Source organism: Lontra canadensis, unplaced genomic scaffold (assembly GCF_010015895.1).
Source record: "Lontra canadensis isolate GAN:19392208 unplaced genomic scaffold, GSC_riverotter_1.0 scaffold89, whole genome shotgun sequence".
NCBI classification, from domain to species: Eukaryota; Metazoa; Chordata; class Mammalia; order Carnivora; family Mustelidae; genus Lontra; species Lontra canadensis.
In genome coordinates this window covers 4,852,788-4,873,656 of record NW_022631083.1, presented here as the reverse complement: position 1 = coordinate 4,873,656, position 20,869 = coordinate 4,852,788, and the positions used below count along the sequence as shown (strand labels likewise).

Below are 20,869 nucleotides of genomic sequence, written 5' to 3'. Positions count from 1 at the left end.
AAATTCCCATTCTTTGTTAGATGATTTGAGAGACATTTTAGGAGGCCTAAGAACTTCAGTAGTTCTGTTTTCTAAATATCCAAGAATTCGTCACCTTCGTAACAACCGAGGGATATATATGAAATGCTAACAAGTTATTAAGTAGAGTTGAAAACTGACTTGTTCCTTGCTCCTCTAAGAATGTCCACTCCCGCCTTTATCTGTTTCCTCCCCTTCGCATGCTACGGGGCCTTCAAATAGCATTCTTTAAAAGGCAGCTTTACGGCTTTGGAGGAAGAAGCCAAGTTCACAGCCAGTTTTGCCACTGCTATGGAAAACAGTGTGCACATGCAAGCCAGCTGAAGTCATACGAACTGCAGGGATTAGGGCTTTGGGGGCCTCCAACACCACTGTCAAATCACAATTGGAAACAGCTTTTCCAAAGTACAGCATGAGAAATCGGGAATTCCTGTTCACGGCTCCCTGACCCACTGGGTTTTTAATCAGGCCTGGTACAACCCATTAGAGATCAGAAATATGAACACTATGCTAAAACCAAACAAGAGTATCTTCTGGGCTCCTAGTTTTGTTCAGCCTGGCTCCCTTCCAGCCTGTAATTATTGTCACTCACCAGTGATTAAGGGCGCAGTTTCCAGCTAGGGAGACCCGCGCTCCAGGAAGCTCCACTCAGGGCTGGGACAAGCTCAGTTCAGCACCCTTCCCTCCAAGCTCCCCATGTGCAAAGGGTCTAACTGCTCCACTTTTTAACCTTATCACACCCCCTTCAACTTTGTCAGTCACTCGGAGGTAAAATAACTTTTGCAGAGGTCATGAGAAAACTATTCAGAGTATTAATAAGCTAGAACCATTTGATGAAAGCGTTTCTTCTTGGCACTCTGATTTTTTAAGGGAGAGAGTCTGCTCTCAAGCAAACAAGCTCAAGTCAGTCATTTGGTAAAACAAACAAACCAAACTACTTTTTTGAATTTGGTTTGAGATTAATCCGGATGTAGCCCAACTCCCTATACTTCTGTCTAGATCTAGAAGCTAGGAGATGGTAGAAAACCCAGAGGTCAGTTATAACGAAGTCCATTTCATCAGAACATGAACTTCCAGGTAAATTACCACCATACCTGTTACATACAAGTCACTCCCTCTGATGATACCGTGTTGTGTTATACGTGGATGGTAACCTTGGAAAACAGGCCCACTATAACTTCCACCTTGAAAGATCCTTAATTAAAATTTCCTCAGGGGACACCTGGGTGGCTCAGTGGGTTAAAGCCTCTGCTTTCGGCTCAGGTCATGATCCCAGGGTCCTGGGATCGAGCCCTGCATCGGGCTCTCTTCTCAGCAGGGCGCCTGCTTTCCTTCCTCTCTCTCTGCCTGCCTCTCTGCCTACTTGTGATCTCTGTCAAATAAATTGAAAAAAACTTCCTCGGAAGTATGATTTTCTGACAAGGAACTGTGATTTTCTTTTCCTTGCCTTCAAGGCTCAAGTCAAATTCCGTCCGTTTGATAACGTTCCCTGGCCGGCCCTTGAGTCAACGGGTTTCTGTCTCCCACAGCAAGTTTATGGGATATTTCTTTAGCACACTATAGGAAGTCGCTAGTAGGTGAATATTCCCCCCAGATGCCAGGTCGTTTCCCCAAAGGCAGTGAATTGTGTCTTACTCATTTCTGAAGCCCTCCCCACCCTTGTTCTGGAATTAAAACCCAGAACAGTATTCAAAACAAACAAACAGAAAGCTCCTATTGTCTGAAAGGTATTATTAGTTTGTTATTATTTAGAGAAGAAGCTGCTTTCAGGGAAAAAAAGCATAGTCAAATGACAGACAATATTTCAGATGGTAGGAGAAGGGTCGGGGTGAGCATCATGTGCAAACTGGGTGCTCAGTGAGGGTAAATGTGAGGCTCTGAAGTATTACTCAGTAATCACTTATAATCACCATAAAGCTCGTCCCAAACCAGAGCAAATTTAGACTCATTAGGACATTCTTTAAAAGGCAACAATCAGGATGCCTGGGTGGCTCAGTCAGTTAAGCATCTGCCTTCTGTTCAGGTCATGATCCCAGGGTCCTGCCATCCAGCCCTGCTTCAGGCTCCCTGCTTGGCGGGAAGCCTGCTTCTCCCTCTCCCTCTGCCGCAGCTCTCTCTCTCATGCACTCTCTCTCTCTAATAAATAAATAAAATCTATTTTTTTTAAAAAGCAACATTTTTTGGACCAAAGCTTTATAAAAATGACTGGTCCTCTAACAAAAGCAATTTCTTAAAAGCACCGTAGAGAACTACCTAAAAAAAAAAAAAAAAAGCTACCTTTTAGATACGTTTTTATCAATCATGATCAAATCAAGAGGAAGAAAAGGAATTCTGGTTAACTCCAAAATAACTAATGCATTCCATCATCGGGGCATCACCTTCAATCTGGCAACAAAGTCCACTTGCTGAGAACAGTAAGGCTCAGACAGCCCTTACCTTCATGAATAAACATCTTCTGAGCATCTTTAGGATGAAATAGCACCAGTACAGGTGAAGGGCTTGCAGGACCAGGAGCTGGAGGTTGAGGAAGATGTATGAGAAGAAAGGCTCCAGGTAGTGCAGAGGCAGAATCAATGTGCAGTATAAAATCCTAAAAAAACAAAAAACAAACAAACAAACAAAAACAGACCAAAGGATTTCATTACACAGTACTAGTGAATTTTCAGTGGGAAAACAAATACTTTTTCTCCCAAGGCATTCAACATTTTTTCATTTCTAACCATGCCCAGGAAATTCTCAAGAGAAAACAATATGATAATATTACCTTTTATATCATTATTGGCGAGCTACAAAAAAAAAATATATAGTCTGCCTCTGGGGAGAAAAGTTAAAGCAAATGGAATTTTTATGGTCAGGCTGCCTGCACTCCAGTCTCTGTACCTAGGTTTCCTCTCTGCAAGCAGAAGAGCGTACACGACCCTACTTGGCTTCCCCAGGGTTTGTAGAATAAATAGGATAATGCGTGTTTATGTAGGGTTATAATTGCCCTTATGACACAAACTCGTGTATTGGGCAGCAAAGTGAATGGTGAATTTTACCAAAGTAAATTTTCCAATAAAAGAGGCTTTTAAAGTAGCAAAAATTCTATTATCACTTCCAGTTTCTAAAGCGAACTGCATGCTTTATGTATTTCGTGAACAGACTCACGGACATCATTCTGAGCTGCCCTCGATCACCCAGAACACACAGTGACTTCAGATACGACTGCCGTAGGAAGGGTTTACCTGTTCCCTTCCCAAACTTCATACACTACCATGATCTTAGAGTTCCTGGATTGGTTTGCTTATAGGTATATTATTCTAACTATAAAAATAATCTATTCATACAAAAATAGGAAAAAGAAGAAAAACAAATAGAGTTGCCCATAATACCACCAGTCTAAACAAATTATATTGGGGCTTTTGTGTATCTTCCAGTTTTTCCCATACATATTTTACTTTTTACATGAACATATGGCAAAACTGACTCTTTTTTTGGTGTCATATGAATTATAATACATAGAGAGATCTGTATCTCTCCTAAAAATACGTTTTTAAGTTCCTTTTCCTTTTGAACTTTTTTCCATTACCGCACGATTTTATACCACAGAAACACACTAGGCATGTAATTTTGTACCCTGCTTTTATGACTCAATAATATGATACATAGAGCTTTCCATGTTAATGGATATACCTACATACCAGGGATCAGTAAACAGTTTTGTAAAGGGGCAGATAGTAAATATTTTAGGCCTCTGGGTCGTTTCTGTTGCAAATACTCTGCCACCATAATGTGAGAGCAGTCACTGAATTATGCCAATTAATGGGTGTGACCATGTGGCAATAAAACTTTATTAACAAAAACAGTCATTGGGCTGGATTTGGCCTGTGAGCTGGAGTTTGCCAACCCCTACTATATGCCATCCTATGTAACACCTGCACAGAAATATACTTATAGATATCATAATTTATTTAACTAATCCGTTTTTGGGTAGATAATGTTTTCCAAATTTTCATAGTGTTATAGAGAATATTGTAAGAATTACTTGTAAAGACATTTTGATAGAACTGTTTGATTATTTTTTTAAAATAGCTAAAATCTTTAATCAAAAAGTATACTCATTTTACATTTTAGAATACATTGCTAGATTGCTTTCCAGCAATACCACAGCAATTTACTGTCTTACACTAGTGTATGAGATTACCTGCTTCCTTCGATCTTGACTAACATTGTACTTTGTGAGCCTCTATCTAAAAGAGCATCATGCAGTTTATATTTACATTTTTATTTATTGTGAAGTGAATATATATGTATATATACTTGTGTTTTATTTGGTAATTTTGATTTATACTTTTGTGAACTGCTTCTTCATGATATTTGTCCATTTCTCTATCAGGGTGTTTCCCCTTCCATTGATTCATGAGTGCTTTTTACATATCAAGGGCAACAACATTATTTTTAAATCCTATTAAATATCACCACATGGTCTAATTCTTTCAACCTTGTTAATGATTTTTGTGGCAAACTAACTTCTAAAATATTCTTGTAACCAAATTTATCATTTTTTTGCCTTTCTTGGTTGTCTCTATGGTATGCTTTAAAGGGCCTTTCTCACCTCTATCATCACGAAATATATTTCCCCTTATTTTCTTAATGTATTGGCTCTTTCACTTAAAATCCTGGTTCTGTGTAGCCTTGATCCAATTCTCTATGCATTTTCTCAACTGTAAAATGGAAGCAACGAGTATCCATCCAATCCATTCAATAAGTGTTCCCTGAGTACCTACCAGAGTGCTACCTGGCACTTTATAGGAGACAGGACTAGGGCAATGAATAAAACTGACCAAATCTCTGAAGCGGTAAGGCTCACATTCTAGTGCCTGCATTCACAGGGATTTCAGGAAATAATGTGCATCGTAAAGCCTCTTTGCCATTCTCGTTTGCTGGATCTGTAAGCAATTGTGTGCCTTACTCTGTACTCTCTCAGCCTACAATGCCCTTTCCCGTTTCAGCTGAGATTGTCTTCACCCACGAAAACATGGGCGCCTTTACAACAAAGCTCTCCGTGCTCTTCTGATCACCTCTTGATGTATACCAATTCCTCTAGGCTCCCCCACTACCAAGTCCTTGAGAGAATTTGGCCTGTTTCAACCTGCCCTGTAGTCACAGTTGCTCGTACAAGATCACTCTTCCCCTGCTGGCACGCTTTCCGAAGGCAACGGCCATGACATCTTCATCTCTGTATCCTCCCTTCCCCTGTTCCTGGGCCTTCCTCCTTACTAGATCCCCATTAGGAATTTGTCGATGTCAAAAATAACAAAGGAGGGACGCCCGGGTGACTCAGTGGATTAAGCCCCTGCCTTCAGCTCAGGTCATGATCTCAGGGTCCTGAGATGGAGTCCCACATTGGACTCTCTGCTCGGCAAGGAGCCTGCTTCCCCCTCTTTCTCTGCCTGCCTCTCCGCCTGCTTGTGATCTGTCTGTCAAATAAATAAATAAAATCTTAAAAAAAAATAACAAAGGAAATGATTCAAAAGCATCTCCTTTATATATTCTACCAGAGAATGTGAATAATGCCTTAACTATGTAATTACTCATTGTGATCCAAACAAAGAAAAAACAAAACAGGGGGTGGGTATAGCTGATCTGAGATTTCTCTTTTCTTCAAGTTCAAGGGAAGACACAGAAAAGAGGGTCCTGGTTGGAAGGGACCACATGTATGAGGCCCTCAGGTGGGAGGCATTGTAGAAAAGTCAAGGGCTAAGATGAGACCAGTGCAGCTGAAGGGAGAGGAGTGGCAGGGAGGGGTGGTGTAAGATACAGGTGCAGAGGTGAATGGAGGCGTCCCCTGTTGGCTTTGCAAGATATGGCATCGGGAAGATTTGCTAGTTTTAGAAAGGGGCGTGATACACCCGGCCCAGACTCATCAGAGCAGCGTTCTGGAGCTGAGGCCACTTTTCTTCCCCCATAACCTACACCCAAGTCACTAAGCCTCCTGGACCTTGGACAGGGTGGATGTCACCCTGCCCCGTGACTGGGAGGCTCCAGGGAAACACATAGCCAGCTTTGCACACTGTAGTGTCCTAGAAATGGAAGAGAGCACCATTAAAATACACATGCCTCCAGAGAGAGCCAGCTACTGCCCCAAGGGGAGAGGAAAGGCATGGGCTCTGGGGCTGGCTAGCTGAGGATCCCGGCTCCCTTGCGGTTGGCAGCAAGTGACGCAAGCTCTCTGGACTTCCGTTTCTTCTGTGAAATGAAAACACCACCACTCCCCTCATCAAACTGTTGTGTGGGCTTAATGGACAACTGGGAAGAGCTTTGCATCCAGGAAGCACTGGGAAAACGGTAGTTCTAACCATGGCTGTGACTCCCACTCTGACAACGCCTTTTCCACCCACCCCTTCCTACTGTGCAGAGCTGGCATTCCCACTACAGGGAGAGCAACACCCAGGGGATTGGGCAGCTGAACGGGCTGGAGTTTCTGCTTCGGGAAAGGAGGGGGAAGCCGCTCCGGAGAGGGAGTGGGGACGCTGTGCTGGCTGGAACATTCTGTGCGGGAGAACAGAGGGGACCAAATGGAGAGGAGCTCTGAAGGGGGTGGCCGCTGTGGCCCCAGGGTCAGTGGGTTACTCCGTCAGGACCTTTTTCTATCAGTCTACATCCTCAGTAAAGGATGGTCCAGTCTCAATCTCAACTCTTCTCTTCTTTTGCTAAAAGAAGAGTGGGAAGGAGGGAAAAACCAACCCCTCTGTCTTACTCAATTTTGTCCCAGACACGTGTGTCACGTGTGTAAGCACACGCATGAACACACAAACACATGTTTCCCTTCGCGGACATGTGGAATTTCTCTTTCCACAGAGGATGCTCAGAGACTCTGTGCTCCTGGATTCCTGAAACCACTCTGCTCTGTCCACTGGCCTTTAATCTGTCCGAAAGGTTGCACTATGCCCGTGACCCCGGATTGTGGACGTCAGACTTTTCCCTCTTTGGTTTGCTTTCCCACCTTCCCTCTAGCAATTACTGGAGTTTCCGTGGTTTGGGAAAAAAAATCACATGGTTGGTTTAAACAGTAGTTGGATTTGCTGGGCTAGATAAGGCAGCCACCAAAAATTGTGTTTTCCTAATGAAAACTGGAAGGTGAAGGTCCTTTTCTCTCGCTAATTATAGGGGTGTGCATTCAGCCGTCTCAGGATAACAAAGACTGGTTCTACTGGTGAGTAATTGCCTACCTTATATGTCAGGGATGACTTACATTTCAAAGTGACTGTGTAGTGAAGGAAATTTAATAAATACTTAGGGAAGGCAAATTATGTCTGTTTTATATCGTCTGATTTTTACTAATTGAATTTGGACATATCTGTTCTGTGTTTCAAATGCCCTGTTTCTAGTCTTTCCTAAGTTGTTGTGTGATCCTGGAAATATCTTAACTCCCCACCTGGAATATAAATAGGGGTGTCTACATGCTTCCACAACGCTGATGACCTGAAGGAGAAAGGAACTGTTCCAGGTGAATGAGAACTGAAGGCAAAATATGATCCTGGGCCAAATCCAGTAGGAGGGGGAAAAAACACATTGGATCAATGGACAAAACTGAAACACGGATGGTGGGTTGCTACATTTCCGGAAATTGACAACTATACTGTGATTCGTAAAAGGATCTCCTTGTTCTTAGGAAAGACGCAGTGAAGAATTTAAGACTAAGAGGACATGATGGTTGCAACTTGCAAATGATTCAGAAAACACATGTAGATACATATATGCTCGTGCGCATGTGTGCGTGTGCACGCGCGCGTGGGGGTGTGTGTGTGTGTGTGTATGTGTTGAGGCAGAATGAGAAGGATGAGAGAAGGAGAACAGAAAAAAGAAAGCAAATAGGGCACAATACCAACTAGTATATCTGGGTAAACACAATACATTAAAATTCTTTGTAATATACTTGAAAGTATTCTATATATTTGAAATTATTTCTAAATAAGTAAGTGAATAAAGGAGTTTGGCTAAATTCTGGGTAACGTCTGTTATCCTAAAGTATTACAGTATGAAGAAGGGTGATGGTTGGAGCTGTCCTTTACACATCTATGAGCAGCAGAAGTAACGAGCATGTGGGTGCGAGTTAAGGAGTTCCCGTGAGGGCACACTGTCAAGGAGACATTGAACAAACCCAGGTTCATTGTCTCTTACACAAGGTGTGAAACTGGAAAGTCTAGTTCAGAGATACACATCTGCGGTGGTGGCTCCAGGGAGGTGCCCCAGCTTCCACAGGGCCACTCTCACATTGCTCGAGCCCTTCCTTTCCTCTGGTGGCTGTGAGTTGGGCACGGCGCCATCCCAGGAGGGCCTAGAAACCCACCAGGGCACCATGACACCCAGGATCTTCCCTTGACTTATTCAGAACCCAGGCTCCAGGCTTTATGAGGATGGGAAAGGTCCCCTGGGTGCTTACTCTTGTCTCCCCTCTGCTGAGTGTCCACTAAGAGCACTGCTGTACGCTTCTAGCTTTGTCTTATCTTTTCTTGAAACTGCCCTCTCTCTGATAGCCATTCCAAGTACTTCTAGGGCCACATGACCCACAGAATTCCTTTTCACCTGAGGCTTCCTTTGGGACTGTTTTCCTCTGCCAGTGAGAGCCAGATCCTTGAAAGCTGAAGCCTGAAGTCCAGCGAACCAATGGTGGGGAATCCATAAAGTTACCGCAAGCATATGTACCCTTGCGGGTTAGCAAGTTCCTTACCTGAAGATTATTCACCTTTGGAAAATTTTTTTGAACATCCAAAACACAGGTCAGTGTGAATAATCTCCAAATATATAGATAGGGCGGTTGATAAAAGGATCTCTTCTGCTGCCCTTATGAACTCCTCCCTCAAGGTAGGAAGTATGTTTCATTCATCCAGCGTATTCCTCACAACCTCTACGCGTGATGAGTTCAAGAAACGAACCAGTGAGCCAGTGCCTCCCCCCCGTAAACTTCCATTGAAATGGAGTGCTTCTTTCCTTCAGTGGGTCAGCCTGGGCTAAAATGTTATCTGCCCTTGTGGTTTATGGAGGAAACTGTCAAGAATCAGAGAGATTGTTTACCTGAACTTAGGAAGGTCTTTCTAGCCTAGTGATTCCCCAGCAGTATTTGTATGATATTCAAATAGACAGATACATCCAATAATTCAAAAGCAGAGAAGCCATTATTTTCAAACAACAATTGCAGGCCCCTGGGTGGCCCAGTTGGTCAAGTGTCTGCCTTTGGCTCAGGTCGTGATCTGGGGGTCTTGGGATCAAGTCCCACATCAAGCTCCCTGCTCAGGGGGGGATCTGCTTCTCAATCTGCCCCTCCCCCTGCTCATGCACTCTTCTCTCTCTCTCTCTTTCTCCCCCTCTTGCAAAAATAAATCAATAAATCTTAGAAAAAAATAAAACAACACTTGGGAATACCCTTAAAAAATATAAGCCTGAGATTTAAATGCTTTTGAATAAAAATGCAAACAAATGAGGTAACTAGGCAATCAGATTAAAGTAATTTGGCCCAGGCCGATTGGAATTCCTGCCTGATGTTGAGAGGAACCATGTTATAAAAAACCATGTAATTACCACATGCTGACACTGATTGAGTGAGAACTGGCTAAATAAGATTCCTGGGGGGTAAAAAAAAAATTAAAAAAGCAGGAGAGAAGAGGGGACAGAGTTGTACCCACACAAAAGAAGCTCATCAGAGGAAAGCAAACAGTTTGAGGCTGGGGAAAACCAAGGGAAAGTAAAAGAGAAGGAAAGGGAAGTGTAATGTATGGGCTCTGTTTCTTTCTCCCACAGTTTCCAGATAAATTTCAGATGGGTCAGTGTTCTCCCCACTGGACCCTTTGTCTTACCACAAAATGTGCAACAAAAGCTGTTGTGAGAACAGAGCAATTGGTGGGCTGCTTGCCTCCCGTGGCACCTCAGAAATGTCTGAATCTTGAAATAGGTCTATCATCTGCACATCGTTTGGGCCATAGTAAATTCCCCCTCAAAACTGAACTAATAAAATATCCTTGAGAAATGAATCTACGCTTACACATTTTAGACAGATGGTTGGAGCCAGGCTAACAACAAGGAACTGACTTTTCCTCTCTGGCACCGCAAGATGATTGTGTAACACGTTCAAGCGGATGGGAACGCTATTTAAGCCAGGGTAACACACCGCAATGGATTATTTCAAAAACCATCGAGAATCAATCTCTCAAACTTCCAATAGCTTGGTGAGACTTTCCTCAGCCTTCCAAACAACGAGGACCCATCAACGTCAGTGTGGAAAAATTTTTACCAGCAAAAAAATTTTTTACAGCCGGGTCTGTTAATACTGGTTTATTTGCAACCCAATTCCCTGAAGACAGCAAACAGTGGTGTTGGCTGCCCTCTGCAGTGGGTTTGTGAATTCAGTGAGCTATCAAGATCAAGAAAATGCCAAATGCATGCAACTAATTCTTCTTGAAATCCAGAAATGCTGGCAAGAGAAAAGCTCCTTAAATCTAGGATTTTTAAAGTCGAGGGTGTGTGGGAAAGTAACACACCACCTCCACAATCACTCAACTCCCGTATGATGTTTGGTTGTTTTCTGGGCAAGAGGAAGCTTGCTTGTTGATTTAAGACATCATGGGAATGTCTGAGGCTAACGTCCTTCATTGCTAAATCAAAAGCCAACCACAGCAGCAAGACTGTGAAGCTTCTCAGAGAGTTCCCTGGGACTGAGAGCTTCCGTGGTGTATGTTTTTAAAATATGCCCATGAATTCTTTGAAATTATTCCCATGGAGAAATGGGGTCTAATTTTCCTTCCCTCAAATAGGAGCTGGCCTTAGTCACCTGGATCCAATGAAGAAAATGAGGTTGGAAGTGGCATGATGTGACTTCTGCAGGTGGCTTATAAAAGGACACCAGCATCTGCCTAGCTCTCTTCTGGGCTTCTCACCCTTGAAATCCAGCTGCCATGCTATGGGGAGATCATGCCATGTGACGGGATTCTAGCTGACAGGCCCAGCTGAGGTCTCAACCAACAATCAGCATCAACCAGTTGACTTTTTACATGTTACTTCAATCATGTGGGGTGAGGAAGTCTTCCAGAAAATTCCCAACTCTGGCCACATCTGACTGTAACCACAACAGAGACCCTAAGTGAAAACCACCACCTCGCTGGAGCCAGTCAACTCCACAAACCATGAGCCATATTAATAATCAATAAATGTTGTTATTTTAAGAGAGAGGTCTGCAAACTAAGGCCTAGTGATAAAATCAGGCCTGCGACCTGTTTTTCTCTGGCCTGTGAGCTCAGCTGGGTTTGGTACATTTTTAAAGGGTTGTAAATGAAACGAAACAAAGCAAGGAATAGTATGTGACAGCGACCATAGGCGGCCCTTAAAGCTGAAAATAGCTCTTCTATGGCCTTTTACAAAAAAAAACCCTTGTTCAACAGTGTCTTAAGCCATCAAGTTTTTAGATAGTTTACTATGTAGTAACAGATAAACCAGAAAACATGGTACTTCTGGAACATAAGAAGAGACCATCGGTGGGCAAATGCTGGATTTATGGCATCATAAAAGTCACGCTGAAAAGCCATAATTCAACTATTACCCGAAAGTCAACACTATCAGTATCCGCTATCATACAATATTACAAGTTCACAAACACATGCGCTCAATCAAAGCAAAAGTGAGGGTAATGTGATTCATCAACCAAGGAGAATATTATAAATGTTGTGTCTCAGATTTGATTCTAGATTAAATTTCAAATTCTTAGAGACTTATTAATAACTTTAATAAATGTGGCTGGCATTTGCCAATCCTTACTATGTTCTGGACACAATTCTGAACTGTTTCATATGTATTATTTCATTTAAGCCTGTGACAACAATTACTTCCATTTTACAGATGAGGAAACTGAGACGCAGGGAAATGACCTAACATGTCCAAGATTATACAGGTCATAAGTGTGGAGCCAGGATTTGAATCTAGACCTGACTAGCATCCATGAACGTAATTACCACACTATGCTGCTCCTCTCTAGAAAATGTCTAAATAAGACACTGGTCTTGGTTTAAGCATGTAGCTGGCTTCCATAGGGAAGTCTGGGCTAGTCAAGGGTGCCGTTCACTCACTAGGAATCATGTCTGGAACCTACATTCCTTCTCTTTCCCCTGGGACCCAGGATCTTCAGCAACACCAACCCTACTTTTCTGTTGAGAGGATATGAAACTATAGACCAGCCCCCCAAAATGGGTCATTATAAGTTCTTTCTTCCAAACTATCAAAGACTTCCTCACACTTCTTCATTTCCTATCAATCAACATATGGAAAATTATGCTTGCTAAAGGGATGACTGTCAGAGGAGACACAATATCGGTTCTTCACTGCCAGCCCTTGGCTAAACAAAATCAAAAGGCTGATCAAGAGCCAATCAATATGGAAAGGATATCCAGACCATTGTTAAGACCAGTCAGTGATCATGGAAAATGAAATCAGTTATCGGTTTTCTCATCTGTGAAGTAGGAGTGATAAGACCTTATCTCTATGATTTGTTGTATAGACTGGAGCCAAGATATACAAAGGGCCTCATCCAGTGTATGGCATTCAATTAATGGTGGCTATATTTATTACATTTTTTTTAACATAGAACATGTCTCTCTTTCAAAGAGCCGGTGATTGACCAATGACAGTTCAATGAATAAAGGGAAAAGCTGTTAAACACAAAGAAAGATCCACATTCATGAAAGGAGACATAGAGTAAGAATTACTGTTTACCCATTGGGTTGCACATTTTTTACCTCCCTTTATCATAAGCCTTTTCCACATTGGAAGGTGTTGTTTTAATTATTCATAAAAATGCCCCCCTCCCTTTATTTTCTCCCACTGAACTTGGCACAAACAACCGGGCATCAATGTAGGAAAGAGACTTCAACAATGTGCCAAGGCCACCTCAGCATGGTGACCAAAGGCAAGGCACAGCCCCTTGTCTACTCACCAGAAGGGAAAGATAATGAGGCGGCTGATGAAAAATATGGTAGAGAAGATGAGAAACAGGGTATTACAGGTTTGCTTCCATCCGGCATAAGAAAACATCTTAGCAGACTGAAAATAAAAAAAGCAATCGCATTCAGATAAAGTGATGTTAGAATAAAATTCTTAAATTAAATATTTATAAATGATACGATGTCTAGGATTTGGTTCAAAGTGGTCTCTGTGTGGGGGGTGGAGGAGAGGCATGGACGGGGAAATGGACGAAACAAGGCTGGCCACACTGACTACTGGTAACACTGGAGGAAAGGCCCACTGGGTCCATTATGCTCTTCTCTTTGTCGTTTGTTTGAAATTTTCCATAATAGAATGTTAAAAAAAAAAGATATGTTTAAATGATTGTAATATTACTCCCGTCCTTCACACGCCCTACAAGTTAGCTCAGTGAATGTTAGCATGCATTTCATTGGGGCGCTGATTTATTTTCTCCACTTAATTGATTGGAGAACTGGATTAGAGAAAGGTTGAAATATGAGTGAAGATCTGGGCTGGGCTGGGCTGGGCTGCACACATTGCAATCAAGGCAGTTGACAGAAGGGGCAGAGTGAGGGGGATGCCCTGGGGGCTGTGTCCTGGTTGAAATGAAGTTGCAAGCACTTGATTTTTCCCCATTTATTTTATGCTAGTCTACACTGTCCGTATGGTCTGCATTGAATAAAAGGAATTACAGAAAGTGTTTAATGTGGTAGTAGCAGGTTAATGGATGAGAATTCTCTCTGGCATTATTGAGTGGAGCCCAAGGCTGCATGGGAAGGTATCTGGACTCGGGGGTGGTGGGAGGTGGGTAGGAGTTGCTGAGTGTAGGTCATCCCTCCAGAAGTGTGGTTCAGGTCTGCACGGTTTCAGGACTAAAACTGGTCTGGAAGCTCAAAGCCACTCTAAACCAAGAGAGGCAACGTACTTAAAATACTTTGGGAAGGGTTTTCATGACGTTTTCCATACTCTGCCATATTTACCGTGGGGTAAGGATATGATCAGATTGTGGAGTTCTGGGCGGGGGGCCCAGAAGGCAACAGCCTCAAATGCTGTGACGGAAGGCTAGTCTGCCAAGTGAGTGGGAGATGGGTATGGGGATCTGGGCCAGAAGTTCAGGGTGCTTGGAATGGAGTGTGGGAGTTGTTTGAAGAGTCAGAGGCAGGGCTAGGGTGGCTAGCTAGATGTGCACAGGCAGGAAGGGAGTGCACTTGTGAGGGCAAAGTAACATTCCTTGGGGTAAGTACACACACAGAATATTCTGGGCTGTGCAATGATGGAGATCGACAGTCACCCTGGTCCTTTGCTAAGCATGAGTCAGGATACTGTTCAAGCATTGGGCCCTGCACCCAAACTTGAACATGGGGGAAACAAGAGGATCAGGAGGAGGCATGAAGAAGACAGAGATTCCTTCTAAGTCAGAGTTCTAGATGTTGAGGCTGTTTTTCCTTTCTGAGAAAAGGCTAAAAAATGACCCACACCAACTGTCTTGAGGAATATGAAAGATTAATAGTCACCATCTTTAGGAGGTTCTCAACAGGGCCAAAAGTTGTTTTATGTCTGGGTTCAATGAGAACTTGCCCGAGAAGATAACCACAAAAGCCCACTACTCGAGGAAGTTGCAGACCAGGCATCCCTGGAGGATATCAGAAATTGGCCCCTGTGCCACCACTTCATGGTGCCTCTTCCCAGCTGGTGGAAGGTACTGGCCTTGCTCACTGAATCTCAGGTTAGATCGTGGTTTGTGAATCAGGAATGATTCATGATCATTCACAACATGAGGCTGTTCTCATAGTTTATCCACGAAGGGACCTCTGAGTCTGACATTTTATTTTCCTTCTGTTTGCTTTTTTTTTTCCACCTAAGAACCTCAGAAAATTTTCCAACAGTAATGAGCTAAACCTCGCAATATACCCTAAGGAGCAGATATGACTTCTCATATTACTGCCAAGGACAGAAAACAAAGAATTAAGTGATTTGCCCCGTCACCTAGGGAGTCATAGTATGTCAGGGATGAGATTGGGGAGAGTGGGCAGGGACAACCCAGAGCTTATTCCCAGTCTCCACATCTAACTCCTTTTTAACAACACAATGAAGCTATCTTTACAGTGGACACACACCAAAGGCTAGAGTGCTTAAAATCAACAGAGTAGCATCAAGTTCTTAAGTCATGGCCAATGTGCTCTTAATTACAGGCAGGGTTACTGAGATACGATCAGAGGCGGAGGTAATTATAACAGATATGGCTACATTGAGATAACAACACATGGGAAAACTGGCACAATCTTTCTTCTGCTAAGCCATTTGCTGCCCTGAATAATCTTGGCCTTTGGAATGGGATTTACGTGTCTAATGCCAATTACACAGAAAAAACAAAATTCTGTACACTTTTAATATTTTAATAGTAGCCAGTGGCTTTGAAATGGCTTCAAATGACTTCTGGTTACATCTAGAACAGGGTTTAGCAAACTACCGCCCAGCCAATGGGCTAAAGGTAGTCACTCCGTAAGGATGGGTTTCACATTTTTAAAGGGATATAAGAAAACAAAAAGCAAACAATCAGAAAAGAAGATGATATGGCAAGAGATTCTACAGTGCCCACAAAATTCATTTACTATCTGGCCCTTCACCAGAAAGTTTGGTGAACCCTGATCTAGAAGAACAAGATGCTATCAAATTGAATTTCTCCCATACCAACTTACATTCAGCTATTAACCCTTCAAAAAGGCAATCCTGCACATGAGATGGGCAAGCATTATTTTCCTCGGCTTCATTATAAGTGAAGGTATTAACAAAATAAATAAATAAGTGAAGGTATTTAGAGGACAAACTTATGGCTCTGGGAAATGTGGACCTAAGTATAGCAGGAGAGCTGGTGGGCAAGAGGGCTGCTGGGTCACTGCCTCCGGGCAAACAGGAACCAATACACAACAGAGACGAGCAGAGAAAACAATCCTAATTTGCTTTGTTGCTCCTGTTGTGTGTTGTTTGGGACGAGGAAGACTCTTGTTTTAATGTCCCCTGCTCCAAAACATTCCTCCCTTAGGAAATAAATGCCACTTGAAGAAACATCAGCTCTCGTTCTTTAAAGCTGGAGGAGGATCCCTGTCTGGCCAGTATGACCCTTCAATGGGTATTTGGCTTTGTCTTAAGTCAATATATGGTACGATCCAACGTTAAGAATCCATAAAGCCATGAATCCACATTTTCCTTTTAAACGATTAGAGCTCATTCCTTCCTCAAGTTATCTCACCTTACTTCCTGAGCTAGTATCTGCAGGCAACTTGTACAGGTGGAATCCCATGGGTTAACCTCTCTCGAGTACCGTGGAGAAGACTGGAGACTAAACACTAAAAGCTTTCATTTCTCTAAGCTTGAAGGACCCGAGGACCCAGAGACATCCTCAGACTTTGGGTGTTTTCAGGACAGGGAGCCTTGCTAAATCACTCCCAGACCGTTCTTCCAGCGAGGAGTTCCAGAAACCCAGGACATGGTATTGTTATTACTTTTTTAATGGCAAATGTTTACCTCCAGCCAAATGTCAGCCACATCATGCACAATCATCACGAGGGTCCCACTGCGAATATAATTAGCGCACCAAGAGAAGCTCATCAAACTAAGAGCAGCCAGGTGGTGGATGACATGAGCTAGAAAATCCTACAAAATGAGAGGAAAATAGAAGCTATTAGGCAAATGCAGTTATTTCCTAATCATTGGAATTGCTAACAACAATAACAATAATAACAATATTTTTCAAAAAACAACTTTTAAAATTAACATATAATGCATTATTTGCTTCAGGGGTACAGGTCTATGAATCATCAGTCTTACACAATTCACAGCACTCACCATAGCACATACCATCCCCAAAGTCCATCACCCAGCCACCCTCTCCCTACTGCCCCACCCCCAAGCAGCTGTCAGTTTGTTTCCTGAGATTAAGAGTCTCTTATGGTTTGTCTCCCTCCCCAGTCCCATCTTGTTTCATTTTTTTCCCTCCCTTCTCCCCACAGCCCCTTACCCTGCCTCTCAAATTCCTCATATCAAAGAGATCATATAATAATTGTCTTTCTCTGATTGACTTATTTCACTCAGCATAATACCCTCTAGTTCCAACCATGTCATGGCAAATGGCAAGATTTCACAAAAAACCAACAACTTACGTCTGAATGTTTTGAAATTTGTAAAATGCTTTCACTTTGATTCTTAAACACAATCCTTGTGAGGGAACTAACACATGTTATCCTCACTGATGAAGTCACTTACATTTGGGACAGCGTTGAATGGTTGTCATCTAACTCCTAACATCTGCTGTTCTTTCCACTGCCCCACAATGGATATACATACACACACACGCATGCGCACACACACACACCATATACATACACACACATTCCTGTGTATATTTACATTTATCCTTTATTCTCTAATTCCAAAAAGGGAAAAAGACAGATATACAATATATTAAAATTATACAACCATTAAAGTAAGAGTTAGCACATAGGAAACAAGTAACAAATGAAAGGACAATACTACCAATCCTGGGCTAAAGGAAGCTACCACAATCAAGGATAAAAACTTAAACATTTTCTGCAAACAACATATACAAACAGTGGGCAAGTACACAAAAGCACTCAACCCTCATTAGTCATCAGGAAAATGTAAATCAAAACCACCATGAGATACCGCTTCATCCCCACCACGATAGCTATAATAAAAATGATGAACTCTAACAAGTGTTGGCAAGGATGTGGAAAGACTGGAATGCTTGTATGGTGCTGGGAGGAATGTAAAATGGTGCAGCACCTTTGGCAGTTGCCCAAAAGGTTAAATATAGAATTATCATATAAGCCAGCAATTCTACTGGAAGAAATACAAATAATGTCCATGCAAAATATGTCCATGCAAAAACTTGTATATGAATGCTCATATTCCATTATTCCCAAGAGACAACAAAGAAAACATCCCAAATAGCCATCAAGTAGTAAACAGGTAAAATAAAATGCGATCTATCCATACCATGGGCAATTATTTAGCAATTAAGGGAATGAAGGACTGATACACGCTTCCACATGAATGAACCTTGAAGACATTATGTTAAGTGAAAGTACCAGACACAAAAAAACCCACATATTATGATTCAGCTTATTTATATGAAATATACAGTATTGGCAAATCCATAGAGATGGAAAGTAGGTCAGTGGGTTGCCTAGGGCAAGAGAAGTTAGGAGAAATGGGGAATGACTGCAAAAAGGGACAGGATCTCTTTGGGGGGGTGACAAAAATATTCTAAAAATGACTGTGGCGGTAACTGTGGACATACTCGAAACCAATGAATTACACACTGTCAGTGACTGCCTTGTACAGTGTGCAGAGACCTCGAGAAGGATGTTTAAGAAAAAAACTTAAAGATTTCAGTTTCCTGGTAGCTGAAGTAAAAGAGTAAACATGATACTACTAAGAATGGCCCAACTTACTGAGCACTTACTGTATACCAGGAAGTGCTTTGTATGGGTTAATTTTCACAACAACCAGAGAAGATGGAAACTATTTTTAGCTCCATTTTACAGATGAGGAAATCAAGTTTAGGGAGTCTGGTCAGCTAGCCTGAGATGTTAGTGAGTGGTGAACCCAGAGTTTCAAACCTGGGCATTCTGACCCCAAAGTCCATGCTTTACCCACCTTCCAAAAATGTTTGTCTCTGAAGATATGTATTTACAAAATATATGACATCTATATATATTTAATTTTTAAAAAGGTACCCAACACCCTTGTTAGTAAAGAGAAACCAACTACTGTAAACTCAGATGGGGCAGAAAGACGGGATCATTATAACATTGACCCACCTTAATATATCTTTGAAGACCTTTTAAAAGGGGATTATTTTTAATTCTCTCCCTTGAAAAAATGACTCAAACAATTAAATTTTGGTGTATTCTTAGCCCAGGCTAAAATTAATGGCAGTTCATCTACAGCTATGATAGAGTTTTATGGAAAAGGAGATTATTTTTATCAGACTTTTACATAATATATCCTTATACTTACATTCTTTCTTTTTTAAAGATTTTATTTATTTATTTGACAGACAGAGATCACAAGTAGGCAGAGAAAGATGGGGAAGCAGGCTCCCTGCTGAGCAGAGAGCCCGATGTGGGGCTCGATCCCAGAACCCTGGGATCATGACCTGAGCCAAAGGCAGAGGCTTAACCCACTGAGCCACCCAGGCGCCCCTCTTATACTTACATTCTATAAGTTTTCTTTTAAGATCTCCTCTTCACTACAGTGGATTGAGCCCTTTAGGTGAGAGATGGGGCACACCATCACGCACCCAAACATTTAAACAAGCTGGCTTGGTCTTATCTCCTTAATACTGAGTTCAACTTAACTTTATCACACAAATTTTCCCACAAACTGACTTTATAAATAGAGTGTAGCATATGGAGGTATATGCCAAGAGTATTTATTATTTGATCTGAGTTGCTAACATACATGATAAAATCTTGTGATTGCACTGAGAATCTAATAGGATTTTCTGTAGCAGCAAATGGTTCCTAAAATGCCTCACTTTGTTAACTCAGAGGATACATTTTTTTAGCATGCCTGTGGCTCAATTTCCCTACATCTAAAGCAAAGTCAAGCCTGCCCAAAGTTTCCTCCTAAAAATCTTGGATGAATTAAGGACAACATGTATTCGAAGTCTTTGAACACATCAAAAAATTACATAAGGTGGTTTGTAATCAAGTAAAGGATGTGGCTGCAGAATTAAAACTACTAGCACCTGTACTGAAGAACAGTAATTGTCTAAACCCAAAGGACAAAACAGACCGCATAAAGGAGAGTTCTCTTCTTGCTGAACAAGAATGGAGCTTCCAAGTGGAAGGGTCTAGAATGCTTTACTGCAAATACTTACTGAGGCTCCAAGTATGAGCAGGATTTGCACTATTCTATAAAATGCAAAAAGGTTAGGAATTGAAACTAAATACACCTAACAATACAATGTAAAGATTAGGATTGGAGAGTTGACAATTTTTGAAAAAGTAAATTATCTTTGTAAATAAGATATTTACCTAGAGGCGCCTGGGTGGCTCAGTTGGTTATGCGTCTGACTTTTGGTTTAAGCTCAGGTCATGATCTCAGGGTCCTGAGATCGAGCCCCATATCTGGCTCTGCACTCAGCACAGTCTGTGTAGGATTCTCTTTCCCTCTCCCTCTGCAGCATCCCCCACCCTGCTTGCTCTCTCCTGAGCACCCCCCCCCAATAAATAAAATCTTAAAACAACAAACAACAAAAGATACTTACCTTCCTCTTAACATCAGAGCCAAGGCTAAATATCAGAGACCAATAAAAACTCATCTCCAAAATGTAGTACCAGTACTGGGATGGCAGCAAGGGCTAAGGAAAATGACAGTATTCACTATTTTAGTATTACTGTATAAATGACTCATTTTAAGGCATTAAACTTTTGTTTATACCTATTTATGTTCCACGGAATTCCCCCAAATGGTGATGCTTTAAGATTTCGATTTCTGAGGGACATCTCGGGGGCACAGCTGGTTTAGAGTCCAATTCTTAGTTTTAGCTCAGGTGATGATTTCAAGATCATGAAATGGAGTCCCACCTCAGGGTCCAGGCTCAGCACAGAGTCTGTTTAAGTTTCTCTCTCCTTCTGCCCCTCGCTCTCTCTGTCTCTCTCTTTCTCCCTCACTTAAATAAACAAAGTTTAAAAAAGATTTCAACTTCTGAGAAGGAATAAAAGATAATATTTCAAGGCATTTTATTTCTGAAAGGGTAGACAAGAATTCCAAAATAAAGTTAAGGGTTTTTTTTGAAAGTTAATAAAGCTCCAACATGTGTAATTGCCTTACG

The 20,869-nt window shown here is 41.9% G+C and overlaps 1 protein-coding gene across 5 annotated transcripts in view; it reads right to left on the bottom strand.

Moving 5' to 3' along the window:
- The window catches only part of CERS3 (ceramide synthase 3), a 111,373-nt gene that overhangs the window by 30,433 nt on the left and 60,071 nt on the right, over window positions 1–20,869 (bottom strand). For all 5 annotated transcript variants that reach the window (XM_032836003.1, XM_032836006.1, XM_032836005.1 and 2 more), the window contains 4 exons: window positions 20,303–20,395; window positions 16,531–16,659; window positions 12,977–13,083; window positions 2,455–2,608 (listed from right to left, as the gene is read on the bottom strand). In XM_032836003.1, the coding sequence (XP_032691894.1) occupies window positions 2,455–2,608; window positions 12,977–13,083; window positions 16,531–16,659; window positions 20,303–20,395 (483 nt within the window). The remainder of the gene's footprint in view (window positions 1–2,454; window positions 2,609–12,976; window positions 13,084–16,530; window positions 16,660–20,302; window positions 20,396–20,869) is intronic.